General features: G+C 41.8%; 1 protein-coding gene across 1 annotated transcript in view; it reads right to left on the minus strand.

Annotated features, from left to right (window-relative positions):
* Positions 1-245: 245 nt before the first annotated feature.
* rgs11 (regulator of G protein signaling 11) overlaps positions 246-22,901 on the minus strand; it is a 72,399-nt gene continuing 49,743 nt past the window's right edge. Inside the window, exons 12-17 of the mRNA XM_055910939.1 lie at positions 21,871-21,984; positions 21,012-21,127; positions 12,930-13,017; positions 10,256-10,394; positions 9,941-10,023; positions 246-941 (exon numbers count right to left, since the gene is read on the minus strand). Coding sequence (XP_055766914.1) covers positions 806-941; positions 9,941-10,023; positions 10,256-10,394; positions 12,930-13,017; positions 21,012-21,127; positions 21,871-21,984 — 676 coding nt within the window. The 3' untranslated portion in view covers positions 246-805. The remainder of the gene's footprint in view (positions 942-9,940; positions 10,024-10,255; positions 10,395-12,929; positions 13,018-21,011; positions 21,128-21,870; positions 21,985-22,901) is intronic.

Consider the following 22,901-nt stretch of genomic DNA (forward strand, 5'->3'; position numbering starts at 1 on the left):
TCGACATGTCGACAGTTGTCATCCGACATCAAACGTGTCGTTTTCATTATGAAAAAGTATCAGCACAAAATGACATCTGCAGCCCGGTGACCCAAATAGTAGACTTTCTCTAACACCAATAGACCCATTTAAAAAATGAATTCAGTAAATGTGAACCTAGCAAGCCAGACAACTAAAAGCTATTTTCAAAACAATGTTTTGGTTCGTTGCTAGCTCGTTAGCCAGTTCAAATAATGACCAGAGTATAGCTGACAATATCTTACTACTTTTTATTCATTATTACAGGAACATAAACCCACAACATCGTCGTTTAAAAGAGACTTGTGAGCCGACAGAAAATAGCTGACTGCCGCAGAGAGACGGGAATAAAACTAGGTCCATTCTATCCGAGGACTATAGAACTACCGCGTCGTCACCGTTCGGTAACCACGACAACGGACGTTGCGACAGTCGCAGAGACGGGAACTTTTCTCGCGTCTCCGCAACAAGGAAACTGACCGTCGCAACGACAGTCTACAGACAGTCCACAGGAGTATAAATTAAAGGTGGTTTTTGACTAGCGTCACTTTATAATTGTCCCTAGACATGTTATTAGACCAAGTATAAACTGGCCTTAAGGCTACATTAATTGAATAGTGGAAATCTTTCAGATTGTGTCTATAAACTATACCTATAGTTCTATGTTCATAAATATAACTACTAGACAGTATTATTACTTCTAGAAGTATGAATGGTTGCTATAGTGATACAATGGCGACCAGATCTGGTTGCTGTGAACACGGTGGTTGTGGTATTCCCATGGCGATCAGATCTGAGAGTTGGTTGTGGAGCTTGTTCCTGTTGGTCCCGCCCCTTTAGCCTTTCCATCATCTTCCGTCGCTTGGGTAACCATGGCAGGAGAGGGGCTAGAGTGACGCTGTCGCCTCATGAAGGGAAATACACTGAGAGGAGGAAGAGAGAGAAAGGAAGGCAGGGAGAGAGGAAAGGAGATGGGAGAGGCAGGGAGAGAGGAAAGGAGATAGGAGAGGCAGGGAGAGAGGAAAGGAGATAGGAGAGGCAGGGAGAGAGGAAAGGAGATAGGGTAGGAGATGGGAGAGGCAGGGAGAAAGGAAAGGAGATAGGAGAGGCAGGGAGAGAGGAAAGGAGTTAGGGTAGGAGATGGGAGAGGCAGGGAGAAAGGAGAGAGAGAGTAAAGAGAGCGGGAAGTACGAGCAAGAGCATTGTTGGATATAGTAAATACAGTATATAAATTAATATAGTGAGTATATTGTAGTATATAAGGGGTATATACAGTAGTGAGTATATATTGTTTATATAATGAGAATATTATAGTTTATGAGGAGTACATATTGTAAATATAGTGAGTATATTGTAGTATTTGAGGTGTATATATTGTAAATATAGTGAGCATGTAGTTGTATATAAGGAGTACATATTGATAATATAGTGAGTATATTGTAGTATTTAAGGTGTATATATTGAAGAGTATATAGTGTTAATATAGTGAGTATATATTGAGGCGTATATAGTGTTAATATAGTAATTATATTGTAGTATATATTGAGGAGTATATATTAATATAGTGAGTATATTGTAATATTTAAGGAGTATATATTGTAATGTAGTATATATTGTGGAGTATATATTAATATAGTGAGTATATTGTAGTATTTAAGGAGTATACTTATATTGTAATGTGGTATATTTTGAGGAGTATATATTAATATGGTGAGTATATTGTAGTATTTAAGGAGTATATATTGTAATGTAGTATATTTTCAGGAGTATATAGTGGGGGCCTGAAATAATTGACACCCTTGATAAAGATGAGCAAAAATGATTGTATAAAATAGTTAAAATACTAAGATTAACGCAAGGGTGAGTCAATTGACTCTTATCAATAAAGGAAAAGATATAGCTCCGTACTGGTATTATTTATTCTATACAATCTGTTTTATTCATCTTTGTCAAGGTTGTCAATCATTTGGGACCCCACAGTATCTGGCCAACCTGACACAACTGTGGGAAGCATTGGAGTCAACACGGACCACATCGCTGTGGAACACTTTAGACACCTTATAGAGTCCATGTCTTGATGAATGGACTGTGGGAAGCATTGGGGTCAACACGGACCACATCGCTGTGGAACACTTTAGACACCTTATAGAGTCCATGTCTTGATGAATGGACTGTGGGAAGCATTGGAGTCAACACGGACCACATCGCTGTGGAACACTTTAGACACCTTATAGAGTCCATGTCTTGATGAATGGACTGTGGGAAGCATTGGGGTCAACACGGACCACATCGCTGTGGAACACTTTAGACACCTTATAGAGTCCATGTCTTGATGAATTGGGGCGTTTCTGAGGGCAAAAGGGAGTGCAACTCAACATATATAATGTTTTGTCCACTCAGTGTATATTTAGTATGTATTGTAGTATATATTGAGGACAGTCGAGGCTCCTCAGAGGAGCAAGTGAATTTCATAAAAATAAAAATAGTGAAATATTTAAAAAGTTATCCTTTTTAGATAAAACTTTACTAAATGTATTCACGTCACCAAATAATTGATTTAAACACACAGTTTTGCAATGGTCTACAGTAGCCTCAACAGCACTCTGTAGGGTAGCACCATGGTGTAGCCGGAGAACATTTAGTGTCCATCCTCCTCTGGGTACATTGACTTCAATACAAAACCTAGGAGGCTCGTGGTTCTCACCCCCTTCCATAGACTTACACAGTAATTATGACAACTTCCGGAGGACGTCCTCCAATCTATCGGAGCTCTTGCAGAATGAACTGACATGTTTTCCATCCAATCAAAGGATCAGAGAACGAATATATTACTGAAAGTATAAGCTACATCTAACAGCATAAAGTCACAACTCGGAATTCCAAGTCGGGAACTCGGGCCTCTGAGCTCTGACCTGAAGATCACTGAAGTCATGATTGGACCTTGTTTTTTCTAAGTTCCCAGTTGTCTTGAAAGCACCATAAATCCAGAGAATGAAAGACTTTGATGTCATATTTTGATGACAGCTGTATGTAGGCCCTGACAGCTTTATGTAGGACCTGACAGCTTTATGTAGGACCTGACAGCTTTATGTAGGCCCTGACAGCTTTATGTAGGCCCTGACAGCTTTATGTAGGCCCTGACAGCTTTATGTAGGACCTGACAGCTTTATGTAGGACCTGACAGCTTTATGTAGGACCTGACAGCTTTATGTAGGACCTGACAGCTTTATGTAGGACCTGACAGCTTTATGTAGGCCCTGACAGCTTTATGTAGGCCCTGACAGCTTTATGTAGGCCCTGACAGCTTTATGTAGGCCCTAACAGCTTTATGTAGGCCCTGACAGCTTTATGTAGGCCCTGACAGCTTTATGTAGGCCCTGACAGCTTTATGTAGGCCCTGACAGCTTTATGTAGACCCTGACAGCTTTATGTAGGCCCTGACAGCTTTATTTAGGACCTGACAGCTTTATGTAGGACCTGACAGCTTTATGTAGGACCTGACAGCTTTATGTAGGCCCTGACAGCTTTATGTAGGCCCTGACAGCTTTATGTAGGCCCTGACAGCTTTATGTAGGCCCTGACAGCTTTATGTAGGCCCTGACAGCTTTATGTAGGCCCTGACAGCTTTATGTAGGCCCTGACAGCTTTATGTAGGCCCTGACAGCTTTATGTAGGCCCTGACAGCTTTATGTAGGCCCTGACAGCTTTATGTAGGCCCTGACAGCTTTATGTAGGCCCTAACAGCTTTATGTTGGCCCTGACAGCTTTATGTAGGCCCTGACAGCTTTATGTAGAACCCTGACAGCTTTATGTAGGCCCTGACAGCTTTATGTAGAACCCTGACAGCTTTATGTAGGCCCTGACAGCTTTATGTAGGACCTGACAGCTTTATGTAGACCCTGACAGCTTTATGTAGGCCCTGACAGCTTTATGTAGGCCCTGACAGCTTTATGTAGGCCCTGACAGCTTTATGTAGGCCCTGACAGCTTTATGTAGGCCCTGACAGCTTTATGTAGGCCCTGACAGCTTTACGTAGGCCCTGACAGCTTTACGTAGGCCTTGACAGCTTTACGTAGGCCCTGACAGCTTTACGTAGGCCCTGACAGCTTTACGTAGGCCCTGACAGCTTTACGTAGGCCCTGACAGCTTTATGTAGGCCCTGACAGTTTGTGGGAACCGTTTGTCACCGTTATAGTGCAATTAATGTGTTGTGTAGTGGCTTTGCATCTAACAAAAAAAATATGTTTTTTGCCCCACCAAGATGTACATGCTAAAATCGCCCTGCAACAGACACTAGGAGACAAATCCACCTTTCAGCAGGACAATAACCTTAAACTCAAGGCCAGATATACACTGGAGTTACCAAGATGACATTGAATGAATGGCCAAGTTACAGTTTTGACTTAAAATCGGGCGGAAAATTTATGGTAAGACTTGAAAATGTCTAACAATGATCAACAACTTGACAGATCTTGAATAATTTTTTAAAGATGAATGTGCAAAGCTTAGCCAAAGACTTAGCCAGAAAGACTGTAACCGCTGGCAAAGGTGAATCTAACGTGTATTGACTCAGGGGTGGGAATACTTATGTAAAAGAGATATTTAATGTTCAATACCTGTTCAATAAATGATGGGATATTGTGTGTAGATGGGTGAGAAAAAAGTTTGAATCCATTTTGAATTCATGCTGTAACACAACGTGAAATCAACCAAGGGGTAGGAATACTTTCTGAAGGCCCTGTATTGAGGATATATATATATTGTAATGTAGTAAACGTTGAGTATATGTACAAAACATTAGGAACACCTCCCTAATATTGAGTTGCATGCATTTTGCCCTCGGAACAGCCTCCATTCGTTGGGTCATGGACTCTACAAGGTGATAAAGGCCTTCCACAGGGACGCTGGCCCATGTTGACTCCAATGCTCCCCACAGTTGTGTCCAGATGGCTGGATGTCCTTTGGGTGGTGGTCCATGTTGACTCCAATGCTCCCCACAGTTGTGTCCAGATGGCTGGAGGACCATGTTGACTCCAATGCTTCCCACAGTTGTGTCCAGTTGGCTGGATGTCCTTTGGGTGGTGGACCATGTTGACTCCAATGCTTCCCACAGTTGTGTCCAGTTGTCTGGATGTCCTTTGGGTGGTGGACCATGTTGACTCCAATGCTTCCCACAGTTGTGTCCAGATGGCTGGAGGACCATGTTGACTCCAATGCTTCCCACAGTTGTGTCCAGATGGCTGGTGGACCATGTTGACTCCAATGCTTCCCACAGTTGTGTCCAGATGGCTGGTGGACCATGTTGACTCCAATGCTTCCCACAGTTGTGTCCAGATGGCTGGAGGACCATGTTGACTCCAATGCTTCCCACAGTTGTGTCCAGATGGCTGGTGGACCATGTTGACTCCAATGCTTCCCCCAGTTGTGTCCAGATGGCTGGAGGACCATGTTGACTCCAATGCTTCCCACAGTTGTGTCCAGTTGGCTGGATGTCCTTTGGGTGGTGGACCATGTTGACTCCAATGCTTCCCCCAGTTGTGTCCAGATGGCTGGAGGACCATGTTGACTCCAATGCTTCCCACAGTTGTGTCCAGATGGCTGGATGTCCTTTGGGTGGTGGTCCATGTTGACTCCAATGCTTCCCACAGTTGTGTCCAGATGGCTGGATGTCCTTTGGGTGGTGGACCATGTTGACTCCAATGCTTCCCACAGTTGTGTCCAGATGGCTGGTGGACCATGTTGACTCCAATGCTTCCCCCAGTTGTGTCCAGATGGCTGGAGGACCATGTTGACTCCAATGCTTCCCACAGTTGTGTCCAGATGGCTGGATGTCCTTTGGGTGGTGGACCATGTTGACTCCAATGCTTCCCACAGTTGTGTCCAGTTGGCTGGATGTCCTTTGGGTGGTGGACCATGTTGACTCCAATGCTTCCCACAGTTGTGTCCAGTTGTCTGGATGTCCTTTTGGTGGTGGACCATGTTGACTCCAATACTTCCCACAGTTGTGTCCAGATGTCTGGATGTCCTTTGGGTGGTGAACCATGTTGACTCCAATGCTTCCCACAGTTGTGTCCGGATGGCTGGAGGACCATGTTGAATCCAATGCTTCCCACAGTTGTGTCCAGATGGCTGGAGGACCATGTTGACTCCAATGCTTCCCACAGTTGTGTCCAGATGGCTGGAGGACCATGTTGACTCCAATGCTTCCCCCAGTTGTGTCCAGTTGGCTGGATGTCCTTTGGGTGGTGGTCCATGTTGACTCCAATGCTTCCCACAGTTGTGTCCAGTTGGCTGGATGTCCTTTGGGTGGTGGACCATGTTGACTCCAATGCTTCCCACAGTTGTGTCCAGATGGCTGGATGTCCTTTGGGTGGTGGACCATGTTGACTCCAATGCTTCCCACAGTTGTGTCCAGATGGCTGGTGGACCATGTTGACTCCAATGCTTCCCCCAGTTGTGTCCAGATGGCTGGAGGACCATGTTGACTCCAATGCTTCCCACAGTTGTGTCCAGTTGTCTGGATGTCCTTTGGGTGGTGGACCATGTTGACTCCAATGCTTCCCACAGTTGTGTCCAGATGGCTGGATGTCCTTTGGGTGGTGGACCATGTTGACTCCAATGCTTCCCACAGTTGTGTCCAGTTGTCTGGATGTCCTCTGGGTGGTGGACCATGTTGACTCCAATGCTTCCCACAGTTGTGTCCAGATGGCTGGATGTCCTTTGGGTGGTGGACCATGTTGACTCCAATGCTTCCCACAGTTGTGTCCAGATGGCTGGTGGACCATGTTGACTCCAATGCTTCCCACAGTTGTGTCCAGTTGGCTGGATGTCCTTTGGGTGGTGGTCCATGTTGAATCCAATGCTTCCCACAGTTGTGTCCAGTTGTCTGGATGTCCTTTGGGTGGTGGACCATGTTGACTCCAATGCTTCCCACAGTTGTGTCCAGTTGGCTGGATGTCCTTTGGGTGGTGGACCATGTTGACTCCAATGCTTCCCACAGTTGTGTCCAGATGTCTGGATGTCCTTTGGGTGGTGGACCATGTTGACTCCAATGCTTCCCACAGTTGTGTCCGGATGGCTGGAGGACCATGTTGACTCCAATGCTTCCCACAGTTGTGTCCAGATGGCTGGAGGACCATGTTGACTCCAATGCTTCCCACAGTTGTGTCCAGACTGCTGGTGGACCATGTTGACTCCAATTCTTCCCCCAGTTGTGTCCAGATGGCTGGAGGACCATGTTGACTCCAATGCTTCCCCCAGTTGTGTCCAGATGGCTGGATGTCCTTTGGATGGTGGACCATGTTGACTCCAATGCTTCCCACAGTTGTGTCCAGATGGCTGGTGGACCATGTTGACTCCAATGCTTCCCACAGTTGTGTCCAGATGGCTGGATGTCCTTTGGGTGGTGGACCATGTTGACTCCAATGCTTCCCACTGTTGTGTCCAGTTGGCTGGATGTCCTTTGGGTGGACCATGTTGACTCCAATGCTTCCCACAGTTGTGTCCAGTTGGCTGGATGTCCTTTGGGTGGTGGACCATGTTGACTCCAATGCTTCCCACAGTTGTGTCAAGATGGCTGGATGTCCTTTGGGTGGTGGACCATGTTGACTCCAATGCTTCCCACAGTTGTGTCCAGTTGGCTGGAGGACCATGTTGACTCCAATGCTTCCCACAGTTGTGTCAAGATGGCTGGATGTCCTTTGGGTGGTGGACCATGTTGACTCCAATGCTTCCCACAGTTGTGTCCAGTTGGCTGGAGGACCATGTTGACTCCAATGCTTCCCACAGTTGTGTCCAGTTGGCTGGAGGACCATGTTGACTCCAATGCTTCCCACAGTTGTGTCCAGTTGTCTGGATGTCCTTTTGGTGGTGGACCATGTTGACTCCAATGCTTCCCACAGTTGTGTCCAGTTGGCTGGATGTCCTTTGGGTGGTGGACCATTCTTGATAAACACGGGAAACTGTTGAGCGTGAAAAACCCAGCAGCGTTGCAGTTCTTGACTCAAACCGGTGTGCCTGGCACCTACTACCATACCCCCGCTCAAATGCACTTAATATTTTGTCTTGCCCATTCACCCTCTCAATGGTACACATACACAATCCATGTCTCAATGGTCACAAGGCTTAAAAGGTATTCTTTAACCTGTCTCCTCTTTAACCTGTAAATGAGTATATATATAATATATATTCAGGAGTATATATTGTAAATGAGTATATATATAATATATATTCAGGAGTATATATTGTAAATGAGTATATATAGAATATATATTCAGGAGTATATATTGTAAATGAGTATATATATAATATATATTCAGGAGTATGTATTCGGGGAGTATATATTGCAGTGTAGTATATATTGAGTGCAGTCTCAGCTCACTGGTCACCATAGCAACACCCACTCGTAGCACGCGCTCCAGCAGGAATTAAAGCCTCGAGTCTTCTTGGGTATGACGCTACAAGCTTGGCACACCTGTATTTGGGGAGTTTCTCACATATTGAGGAGTATATATTGTAACGTAGTATATCAGGGAGGTAATATTGAGGTGTATACTTTGTAATATAGTACATTAGGGAGGTTACATTGAGTATATATTGTAATATAGTATATTAGGGAGGTTAAATTGAGTTGTATATATTGTAATGTAGTATATTAAGGAGTATATATTATAATATAGTATAATTTCCAGGTTAAATTGAGGAGTATATATTGTAATATAGTATATTGATGAGTATATATTGTAATATAGTATATTAGGGAGGTTATATTGAGGAATATATATTTTAATGTAGTATATTGAGGATTATATATTGTAATGTAGTATATTAGGGAGGTTATATTGAGGAGTATATATTGTAATGTAGTATATTAGGGAGTATATATTTTAATATAGTATATTGAGGTGTATATATTGTAATGTAGTCTATTGAGGAGTATATATTGTAACGTGGTATATTGGGGAGGTTAAATTGAGGAGTATATATTGTAAAGTGGTATATTAGGGAGGTTATATTGAGGAGTATATATTGCAATATAGTATTTTAGGGAGGTTATATTGAGGAGTATAGTATTTTAGGGAGGTTATATTGAGGAGTATATATTGTAATGTAGTATATTGAGGAGTATATATTGTAATGTATTTTATTGAGGAAAATATATTGTAAAGTAGTATATTCGGGAGGTTTAATTGGGGAGTATATATTTTAATGTAGTATATTAAGGAGTATATATTGTAGTGTAGAATATTGATAAGTATATATTGTAATGTAGTATATTAGGGAGGTTATATTGAGGAGTATATATTGTAATATAGTGCATTAGGGAGGTTACATTGAAGAGTATATATTGTAATGTAGTATATTGAGGAGTATATATTTTAGTGTAGAATATTAAGGAGTATATATTGTAGTGTAGTATATTAAGGAGTATATATTGTAATGCAGTATATTAGGAAGGTTATATTGAGGAGTATATATTGTAATATAGTACATTAGGGAGGTTACATTGAGGAGTATATATTGTAATATAGTATATTAGGGAGGTTAAATTGAGGTGTGTATATATTGTAATATAGTATATTAGGGAGGTTAAATTGAGGTGTGTATATTGTAATGTAGTATATTAAGGAGTATATATTGTAATATAGTATAATTTCCAGGTTAAATTGAGGAGTATATATTGTAATATAGTATGTTGAGCAGTATATATTGTAACGTAGTATATTAGGGAGGTTATATTGAGGTGTATATATTTGTAATGTAGTATATTGAGGAGTATATCATTTAATGTAGTTTATTGAGGAGTATATATTGTAATGTAGTATATTGAGGAGTATATATTGTAACGTAGTATATTGAGGAGTATATATTGTAATATAGTATATTGAGAAGTATATATTTTAATGTAGAATTTCCTGAGTACCTCTTCTTGGTCTCCTGGGGAACGATGGCTTTGGCCAGCATGTTCTTATACAGCTCAGACTTCAGATACCTGGGGTAGGAGTCCTAGAGGTCAGAGGTTAGAGGTTAGATACCTGGGTAGGAGTCCTAGAGGTCAGAGGTTAGAGGTTAGATATCTGGGTAGGAGTCCTAGAGGTCAGAGGTTAGAGGTTAGATACCTGGGGTAGGAGTACTAGATGTCAGAGGTTAGAGGTTAGATACCTGGGGAAGGAGTACTAGAGAGGTTAGGGTTTAGAGTTCAGAGGTCAGGGTTCAGGTGTTTGAGGTCAGTGGTTACCTTCTTCATGAGGAAGTAGATGTGCATCTGGGCGTCGTCCATAATGAAGCGATGAGGTCGTTTGATTCCCTCCAGTGTTTTCTCCATGGTCCTACTATCGATGTTCACCCAGCGAGCTGCGCCAGGGGCCAGAAAGTTCCTACACAGAGATCATAGTACCACATCACTCAGTCATAATACCACATCACTCAGTTCACAGTACCACATCACTCAGTCATAATACCACATCACTCAGTTCATAGTACCACATCACTCAGTCATAGTAACACATCACTCAGATCATAATACCACATCACTCAGATCATAATACCACATCACTCAGATCATAGTACCACATCACTCAGTCATAGTACCACATCACTCAGATCATAATACCACATCACTCAGATCATAATACCACATCACTCAGATCATAATACCACATCACTCAGATCATAGTACCACATCACTCAGATCATAGTACCACATCACTCAGTCATAGTACCACATCACTCAGATCATAATACCACATCACTCAGTCATAATACCACATCACTCAGATCATAGTACCACATCACTCAGTCATAGTACCACATCACTCAGTCATAATACCATATCACTCAGTCATAGTACCACATCACTCAGATCATAATACCACATCACTCAGTCATAATACCACATCACTCAGATCATAGTACCACATCACTCAGTCATAGTACCACATCACTCAGTCATAATACCATATCACTCAGTCATAGTACCACATCACTCAGTCATAGTACCACATCACTCAGTCATAGTACCACATCACTCAGTCATAGTACCACATCACTCAGTCATAATACCACATCACTCAGTCATAGTACCACATCACTCAGATCATAGTACCACATCACTCAGATCATAGTACCACATCACTCAGATCATAATATCACATCACTCAGATCATAGTACCACATCACTCAGATCATAGTACCACATCACTCAGTCATAGTACCACATCACTCAGTCATAGTACCACATCACTCAGATCATAGTACCACATCACTCAGATCATAATACCACATCACTCAGTCATAGTACCACATCACTCAGTCATAATACCACATCACTCAGTCATAATACCACATCACTCAGTCATAGTACCACATCACTCAGTCATAGTACCACATCACTCAGTCATAGTACCACATCACTCAGTCATAGTATCACATCACTCAGTCATAGTACCGCATCACTCAGATCATAATACCACATCACTCAGATCATAGTACCACATCACTCAGTCATAGTACCACATCACTCAGTCATAGTACCACATCACTCAGTCATAGTACCACATCACTCAGTCATAGTACCACATCACTCAGATCATAATACCACATCACTCAGTCATAGTACCACATCACTCAGTCATAGTACCACATCACTCAGCTCATAATACCACATCACTCAGTCATAATACCACATCACTCAGTCATAATACCACATCACTCAGTCATAATACCACATCACTCAGTCATAGTACCACATCACTCAGTCATAATACCACATCACTCAGATCATAATACCACATCACTCAGATCATAGTACCACATCACTCAGTCATAGTACCACATCACTCAGTCATAGTACCACATCACTCAGTCATAGTACCACATCACTCAGTCATAGTACCACATCACTCAGATCATAATACCACATCACTCAGTCATAGTACCACATCACTCAGTCATAGTACCACATCACTCAGCTCATAATACCACATCACTCAGTCATAATACCACATCACTCAGTCATAATACCACATCACTCAGTCATAATACCACATCACTCAGTCATAGTACCACATCACTCAGTCATAATACCACATCACTCAGATCATAGTACCACATCACTCAGATCATAGTACCACATCACTCAGATCATAATACCACATCACTCAGTCATAATACCACATCACTCAGTCATAGTACCACATCACTCAGTCATAATACCACATCACTCAGATCATAATACCACATCACTCAGATCATAGTACCACATCACTCAGTCATAGTACCACATCACTCAGATCATAATACCACATCACTCAGATCATAGTACCACATCACTCAGTCATAGTATCACATCACTCAGTCATAGTACCACATCACTCAGTCATAGTACCACATCACTCAGATCATAGTACCACATCACTCAGTCATAGTACCACATCACTCAGTCATAATACCACATCACTCAGTCATAATACCACATCACTCAGATCATAATACCACATCACTCAGTCATAGTACCACATCACTCAGATCATAATACCACATCACTCACATCATGTTGAGTGTGTGTGTGTGTGTGTGTGTGTGTGTGTGTGTGTGTGTGTGTGTGTGTGTGTGTGTGTGTGTGTGTGTGTGTTGTAGCTAGCTAGTTACAAGACTTGGTGTGTGTGTTATAGTGTTGTTGGTGTGTGTGTGTGTGTGTGTGTGTGTGTGTGTGTGTGTGTGTGTGTGTGTGTGTGTGTGTGTGTGTGTGTGTGTGTGTGTGTGTGTGTGTGTGTGTGTGTGTGTTGTAGCTAGCTAGTTACAAGACTTGGTGTGTGTGTTATAGTGTTGTTGGTGTGTGTGTGTGTGTGTGTGTGTGTGTGTGTGTGTGTGTGTGTGTGTGTGTGTGTGTGTGTGTGTGTGTGTAAACCTACTTGTAAACCTCATCTACTTTCAGGATGATCTTGGAGCTCTCTCCATGCCTCAGGTCCTCACAGGCCACCCAGAAACACAGGTTCTCCGCTGAAACACACACACACACACACACACACACACACACACACACACACATACACACACACGAACACATGTGTCTAGAGAAGAGCAACATAGTAACATGGTAACATAGAATCCAGGTTTATTAAATGGTGCTCCAGTGTCTTCTGTTCTACGGACCATTTCTGATATTTTGTGTGTTTTTTTGCGGTGAACTTAAAAATGTTTGATTATCATGTTTCCTCCATCGTTTCCTAAAAGACCGAAGACCTGACATCAGAACAGAGATCACTAACCTCCATTAGGATGTAGATATCTCCCTGACATCAGAACAGAGATCACTAACCTCCATTAGGATGTAGATATCTCCCTGACATCAGAACAGAGATCACTAACCTCCATTAGGATGAAGATATCTCCTAGACATCAGAACAGAGATCACTAACCTCCATTAGGATGTAGATATCTTCTAGACATCAGAACAGAGATCACTAACCTCCATTAGGATGAAGATATCTCCTAGACATCAGAACAGAGATCACTAACCTCCATTAGGATGTAGATATCTTCTAGACATCAGAACAGAGATCACTAACCTCCATTAGGATGTAGATATCTCCCTGACATCAGAACAGAGATCACTAACCTCCATTAGGATGTAGATATCTTCTAGACATCAGAACAGAGATCACTAACCTCCATTAGGATGTAGATATCTCCCTGACATCAGAACAGAGATCACTAACCTCCATTAGGATGTAGATATCTCCCTGACATCAGAACAGAGATCACTAACCTCCATTAGGATGAAGATATCTTCCTGACATCAGAACAGAGATCACTAACCTCCATTAGGATGAAGATATCTCCCTGACATCAGAACAGAGATCACTAACCTCCATTAGGATGTAGATATCTCCCTGACATCAGAACAGAGATCACTAACCTCCATTTGGATGTAGATATCTCCCTGACATCAGAACAGAGATCACTAACCTCCATTAGGATGAAGATATCTTCTAGACATCAGAACAGAGATCACTAACCTCCATTAGGATGAAGATATCTCCCTGACATCAGAACAGAGATCACTAACCTCCATTAGGATGAAGATATCTCCCTGACATCAGAACAGAGATCACTAACCTCCATTAGGATGTAGATATCTCCCTGACATCAGAACAGAGATCACTAACCTCCATTTGGATGTAGATATCTCCCTGACATCAGAACAGAGATCACTAACCTCCATTAGGATGAAGATATCTTCTAGACATCAGAACAGAGATCACTAACCTCCATTAGGATGAAGATATCTCCCTGACATCAGAACAGAGATCACTAACCTCCATTAGGATGAAGATATCTCCCTGACATCAGAACAGAGATCACTAACCTCCATTAGGATGTAGATATCTCCCTGACATCAGAACAGAGATCACTAACCTCCATTAGGATGTAGATATCTTCCTGACATCAGAACAGAGATCACTAACCTCCATTAGGATGTAGATATCTTCCTGACATCAGAACAGAGATCACTAACCTCCATTAGGATGAAGATATCTTCCTGACATCAGAACAGAGATCACTAACCTCCATTAGGATGTAGATATCTTCTAGACATCAGAACAGAGATCACTAACCTCCATTAGGATGAAGATATCTTCTAGACATCAGAACAGAGATCACTAACCTCCATTAGGATGAAGATATCTCCCTGACATCAGAACAGAGATCACTAACCTCCATTAGGATGTAGATATCTCCCTGACATCAGAACAGAGATCACTAACCTCCATTAGGATGTAGATATCTCCCTGACATCAGAACAGAGATCACTAACCTCCATTAGGATGAAGATATCTCCCTGACATCAGAACAGAGATCACTAACCTCCATTAGGATGAAGATATCTTCCTGACATCAGAACAGAGATCACTAACCTCCATTAGGATGTAGATATCTTCTAGACATCAGAACAGAGATCACTAACCTCCATTAGGATGAAGATATCTCCCTGACATCAGAACAGAGATCACTAACCTCCATTAGGATGTAGATATCTCCCTGACATCAGAACAGAGATCACTAACCTCCATTAGGATGAAGATATCTCCCTGACATCAGAACAGAGATCACTAACCTCCATTAGGATGAAGATATCTCCCTGACATCAGAACAGAGATCACTAACCTCCATTAGGATGTAGATATCTCCCTGACATCAGAACAGAGATCACTAACCTCCATTAGGATGAAGATATCTTCTAGACATCAGAACAGAGATCACTAACCTCCATTAGGATGAAGATATCTTCTAGACATCAGAACAGAGATCACTAACCTCCATTAGGATGTAGATATCTTCTAGACATCAGAACAGAGATCACTAACCTCCATTAGGATGAAGATATCTCCCTGACATCAGAACAGAGATCACTAACCTCCATTAGGATGTAGATATCTCCCTGACATCAGAACAGAGATCACTAACCTCCATTAGGATGAAGATATCTTCTAGACATCAGAACAGAGATCACTAACCTCCATTAGGATGAAGATATCTTCTAGACATCAGAACAGAGATCACTAACCTCCATTAGGATGTAGATATCTCCCTGACATCAGAACAGAGATCACTAACCTCCATTAGGATGTAGATATCTTCTAGACATCAGAACAGAGATCACTAACCTCCATTAGGATGAAGATATCTCCCTGACATCAGAACAGAGATCACTAACCTCCATTAGGATGTAGATATCTTCTAGACATCAGAACAGAGATCACTAACCTCCATTAGGATGAAGATATCTTCTAGACATCAGAACAGAGATCACTAACCTCCATTAGGATGAAGATATCTCCCTGACATCAGAACAGAGATCACTAACCTCCATTAGGATGTAGATATCTTCTAGACATCAGAACAGAGATCACTAACCTCCATTAGGATGTAGATATCTTCTAGACATCAGAACAGAGATCACTAACCTCCATTAGGATGAAGATATCTCCCTGACATCAGAACAGAGATCACTAACCTCCATTAGGATGAAGATATCTCCCTGACATCAGAACAGAGATCACTAACCTCCATTAGGATGAAGATATCTTCTAGACATCAGAACAGAGATCACTAACCTCCATTAGGATGTAGATATCTCCCTGACATCAGAACAGAGATCACTAACCTCCATTAGGATGAAGATATCTTCCTGACATCAGAACAGAGATCACTAACCTCCATTAGGATGAAGATATCTCCCTGACATCAGAACAGAGATCACTAACCTCCATTAGGATGAAGATATCTCCCTGACATCAGAACAGAGATCACTAACCTCCATTAGGATGAAGATATCTTCCTGACATCAGAACAGAGATCACTAACCTCCATTAGGATGAAGATATCTCCCTGACATCAGAACAGAGATCACTAACCTCCATTAGGATGAAGATATCTTCCTGACATCAGAACAGAGATCACTAACCTCCATTAGGATGAAGATATCTCCCTGACATCAGAACAGAGATCACTAACCTCCATTAGGATGAAGATATCTCCCTGACATCAGAACAGAGATCACTAACCTCCATTAGGATGAAGATATCTCCCTGACATCAGAACAGAGATCACTAACCTCCATTAGGATGAAGATATCTCCCTGACATCAGAACAGAGATCACTAACCTCCATTAGGATGAAGATATCTTCTAGACATCAGAACAGAGATCACTAACCTCCATTAGGATGTAGATATCTTCTAGACATCAGAACAGAGATCACTAACCTCCATTATGATGTAGATATCTCCCTGACATCAGAACAGAGATCACTAACCTCCATTAGGATGAAGATATCTCCCTGACATCAGAACAGAGATCACTAACCTCCATTTGGATGAAGATATCTTCTAGACATCAGAACAGAGATCACTAACCTCCATTTGGATGAAGATATCTCCCTGACATCAGAACAGAGATCACTAACCTCCATTAGGATGAAGATATCTCCCTGACATCAGAACAGAGATCACTAACCTCCATTAGGATGAAGATATCTTCTATACATCAGAACAGAGATCACTAACCTCCATTTGGATGAAGATATCTTCTAGACATCAGAACAGAGATCACTAACCTCCATTAGGATGAAGATAACTTCTAGACATCAGAACAGAGATCACTAACCTCCATCAGGATGTAGATATCTTCTAGACATCAGAACAGAGATCACTAACCTCCATTAGGATGAAGATAACTTCTAGACATCAGAACAGAGATCACTAACCTCCATTAGGATGAAGATATCTTCTAGACATCAGAACAGAGATCACTAACCTCCATTAGGATGTAGATATCTTCTAGACATCAGAACAGAGATCACTAACCTCCATTAGGATGAAGATATCTCCCTGACATCAGAACAGAGATCACTATCCTCCATTAGGATGAAGATATCTTCTAGACATCAGAACAGAGATCACTAACCTCCATTAGGATGAAGATATCTCCCTGACATCAGAACAGAGATCACTAACCTCCATTAGGATGAAGATATCTTCTAGACATCAGAACAGAGATCACTAACCTCCATTAGGATGAAGATATCTTCTAGACATCAGAACAGAGATCACTAACCTCCATTAGGATGTAGATATCTTCTAGACATCAGAACAGAGATCACTAACCTCCATTAGGATGAAGATATCTTCCTGACATCAGAACAGAGATCACTAACCTCCATTAGGATGAAGATATCTCCCTGACATCAGAACAGAGATCACTACCCTCCATTAGGATGAAGATATCTCCCTGACATCAGAACAGAGATCACTAACCTCCATTAGGATGAAGATATCTCCCTGACATCAGAACAGAGATCACTAACCTCCATTAGGATGAAGATATCTCCCTGACATCAGAACAGAGATCACTAACCTCCATTAGGATGAAGATATCTCCCTGACATCAGAACAGAGATCACTAACCTCCATTAGGATGAAGATATCTTCCTGACATCAGAACAGAGATCACTAACCTCCATTAGGATGTAGATATCTCCCTGACATCAGAACAGAGATCACTAACCTCCATTAGGATGAAGATATCTTCTAGACATCAGAACAGAGATCACTAACCTCCATTAGGATGAAGATATCTCCTAGACATCAGAACAGAGATCACTAACCTCCATTAGGATGAAGATATCTTCTAGACATCAGAACAGAGATCACTAACCTCCATTAGGATGAAGATATCTTCTAGACATCAGAACAGAGATCACTAACCTCCATTAGGATGAAGATATCTTCTAGACATCAGAACAGAGATCACTAACCTCCATTAGGATGAAGATATCTCCCTGACATCAGAACAGAGATCACTAACCTCCATTAGGATGAAGATATCTTCCTGACATCAGAACAGAGATCACTAACCTCCATTAGGATGTAGATATCTTCTAGACATCAGAACAGAGATCACTAACCTCCATTAGGATGAAGATATCTTCCTGACATCAGAACAGAGATCACTAACCTCCATTAGGATGTAGATATCTCCCTGACATCAGAACAGAGATCACTAACCTCCATTAGGATGAAGATATCTTCCTGACATCAGAACAGAGATCACTAACCTCCATTAGGATGAAGATATCTCCCTGACATCAGAACAGAGATCACTAACCTCCATTAGGATGAAGATATCTTCTAGACATCAGAACAGAGATCACTAACCTCCATTAGGATGAAGATATCTTCTAGACATCAGAACAGAGATCACTAACCTCCATTAGGATGTAGATATCTTCTAGACATCAGAACAGAGATCACTAACCTCCATTAGGATGAAGATATCTTCCTGACATCAGAACAGAGATCACTAACCTCCATTAGGATGAAGATATCTCCCTGACATCAGAACAGAGATCACTACCCTCCATTAGGATGAAGATATCTCCCTGACATCAGAACAGAGATCACTAACCTCCATTAGGATGAAGATATCTCCCTGACATCAGAACAGAGATCACTAACCTCCATTAGGATGAAGATATCTCCCTGACATCAGAACAGAGATCACTAACCTCCATTAGGATGAAGATATCTCCCTGACATCAGAACAGAGATCACTAACCTCCATTAGGATGAAGATATCTTCCTGACATCAGAACAGAGATCACTAACCTCCATTAGGATGTAGATATCTCCCTGACATCAGAACAGAGATCACTAACCTCCATTAGGATGAAGATATCTTCTAGACATCAGAACAGAGATCACTAACCTCCATTAGGATGAAGATATCTCCCTGACATCAGAACAGAGATCACTAACCTCCATTAGGATGTAGATATCTCCCTGACATCAGAACAGAGATCACTAACCTCCATTAGGATGAAGATATCTCCTAGACATCAGAACAGAGATCACTAACCTCCATTAGGATGAAGATATCTTCTAGACATCAGAACAGAGATCACTAACCTCCATTAGGATGAAGATATCTTCTAGACATCAGAACAGAGATCACTAACCTCCATTAGGATGAAGATATCTTCTAGACATCAGAACAGAGATCACTAACCTCCATTAGGATGAAGATATCTCCCTGACATCAGAACAGAGATCACTAACCTCCATTAGGATGAAGATATCTTCCTGACATCAGAACAGAGATCACTAACCTCCATTAGGATGTAGATATCTTCTAGACATCAGAACAGAGATCACTAACCTCCATTAGGATGAAGATATCTTCCTGACATCAGAACAGAGATCACTAACCTCCATTAGGATGTAGATATCTCCCTGACATCAGAACAGAGATCACTAACCTCCATTAGGATGAAGATATCTTCCTGACATCAGAACAGAGATCACTAACCTCCATTAGGATGTAGATATCTCCCTGACATCAGAACAGAGATCACTAACCTCCATTAGGATGAAGATATCTCCCTGACATCAGAACAGAGATCACTAACCTCCATTAGGATGAAGATATCTCCCTGACATCAGAACAGAGATCACTAACCTCCATTAGGATGTAGATATCTCCCTGACATCAGAACAGAGATTACTAACCTCCATTAGGATGAAGATATCTTCCTGACATCAGAACAGAGATCACTAACCTCCATTAGGATGAAGATATCTTCTAGACATCAGAACAGAGATCACTAACTTCCATTAGGATGAAGATATCTTGACTCGGAAAAGGCAGAGATGGCGTAAGAAAGTTGGCGAGTGGATAAACCGCTTCTTCCCTCCATTCTATTGGAGAACAAACTGGACGAGTTCCGTTTCCTTTCTACTGGATCTGAAGAACTGTAATATCCTATATTTACTGGATCTGGCTGAACAAGGACAGAGATAATATACATCTAGCTGGTTTCTATGCATCAGCAGGACAGAACGGCAGTCAGCTCAACGGGGGGAGGTGTGAGTATCTCTGTTAATAACAACAGCTGGTGCGCCATCTCTAATATTGAGGACGTCTGGAGGATTTGATCGCCTGAGTACCTCGTGATAAACTGCAGACGATTTACAGAGAGAGTTTTCATCTAAATGTATCATAGCTGTCTATTTACCACCACAAACTGATGCTGGCACTGAGACCTCTCAACCAGCTGTATAAGACCATAAACAAGACTGATGCTGGCACTGAGACCTCTCTCAACCAGCTGTATAAGACCATAAACAAGACTGATGCTGGCACAGACCTCTCAACCAGCTGTATAAGACCATAAACAAGACTGATGCTGGCACTGAGACCTCTCTCAACCAGCTGTGTAAGACCATAAACAAGACTGATGCTGGTACTGAGACCCCTCTCAACCAGCTGTATAAGACCACAAACAAGACTGATGCTGTCACTAAGACCTCTCAACCAGCTGTATAAGACCATAAACAAGACTGATGCTGGCACTGAGACCTCTGTGTGTGTGGTCTGTTTGTGTGTGTCTATGTGTCTGCGTGTGTGTGTGTGTGTGTGTGTGTGATGTCTCACCACTGAATTCTTTCTCCAGGTAGATCATAAACTCTTGTCTTCCCATCGAGTCGTTCAGAAGTTCCATGAAGTTGAAACTCCAGCTCTCCACTCTCAGCCTGGTTGGAGTGTCCACCCTACACACACAACACACAACACACAACACACACACACACACACACAGAGACACACACACACACACACACACACACACAGACACACACACACCACACACACACAACACACAACACACAACACACACACACACACACACACACACACAACACACAACACACACACACACACACACAACACACAACACACAACACACAACACACAACACACACACACACACACACACACACACACACACACACACAGACACACACACACCACACACACACACAGAGACGCACACAGACACACACACCACACACAGACACAGAGACACACACCACACACCACACACACACACACACACACACACACAGACCACACACACACAGACCACACACACACACACACACACACACACACACACACAGACACAGACACAGACACAGACACACACGCACACACACACACGCACACAGACACATGTTTTAAGTGTTAGGTGTGGATGCGTGTGGATTAGTGTGGTTTACGGTTAGAGTGTATGTGTGTGTGTGTGTGTGTGTGTGTGTGTGTGTGTGTGTGTGTGTGTGTGTGTGTGTGTGTGTGTGTGTTGTTACCTGTCAGTGTTGATGGTCCAGTGTGAGGTGTGTGTGTGTGTGTGTGTGTGTGTGTGTGTGTGTGTGTGTGTGTGTGTGTGTGTGTGTGTGTGTGTGTGTGTGTGTGTGTGTGTGTGTGTGTGTGTGTGTGTGTGTGTGTGTATTGTTACATGTCAGTGTTGATGGTCCAGTGTGAGGTGTCGTCAGAGATCCAGGGGTTGCTAGGGAGACAGCCTGACATGATGGGGTCGTGGTGGAGGTACTGCTCACTGTACTTCATGAAGCTAAACACACACACACACACACACACACACACACACACACACACACACACACACAGAGTTAGCATCAATCTGCCTGAGGAGACGTCCATTAGAGGCTCATAGAGAGTGTGTGTTTATATACGTGTGTGAGTAGGTGTGTGTGAGTGTGTGTTTATGTGTGTTTGTGTGTGTGGGGCATGAACTCTGATTGGTTAAGGATATGTATTAACTGATTGGTTAAGGTTAGGTATTAAGGTTAGATATTAACTGAATGGTTAAGGTTAGGTATTAACTGATTGGTTAAGGTTAGGTATTAACTGAATGGTTAAGGTTAGGTATTAAGGTTAGATATTAACTGAATGGTTAAGGTTAGGTATTAACTGATTGGTTAAGGTTAGGTATTAACTGAATGGTTAAGGTTAGGTATTAACTGAATGGTTAAGGTTAGGTATTAACTGGATGGTTAAGGTTAGGTATTAACTGAATGGTTAAGGTTAGGTATTAACTGAATGGTTAAGGTTAGGTATTAACTGAATGGTTAAGGTTAGGTATTAAGGTTAGGTATTAACTGAATGGTTAAGGTTAGGTATTAAGGTTAGGTATTAACTGAATGGTTAAGGTTAGGTATTAACTGAATGGTTAATGTTAGTTATTAACTGAATGGTTAAGGTTAGGTATTAAGGTTAGATATTAACTGATTGGTTAAGGTTAGGTATTAACTGAATGGTTAAGGTTAGGTATTAAGGTTAGATATTAACTGATTGGTTAAGGTTAGGTATTAACTGAATGGTTAAGGTTAGCTATTAACTGAATGGTTGAGGTTAGGTATTAAGGTTAGATATTAACTGATTGGTTAAGGTTAGGTATTAACTGAATGGTTAAGGTTAGGTATTAACTAAATGGTTAAGGTTAGGTATTAACTCAATGGTTAAGGTTAG

Source organism: Salvelinus fontinalis, unplaced genomic scaffold (assembly GCF_029448725.1).
Source record: "Salvelinus fontinalis isolate EN_2023a unplaced genomic scaffold, ASM2944872v1 scaffold_0037, whole genome shotgun sequence".
In the NCBI taxonomy this organism is placed as follows: Eukaryota; Metazoa; Chordata; class Actinopteri; order Salmoniformes; family Salmonidae; genus Salvelinus; species Salvelinus fontinalis.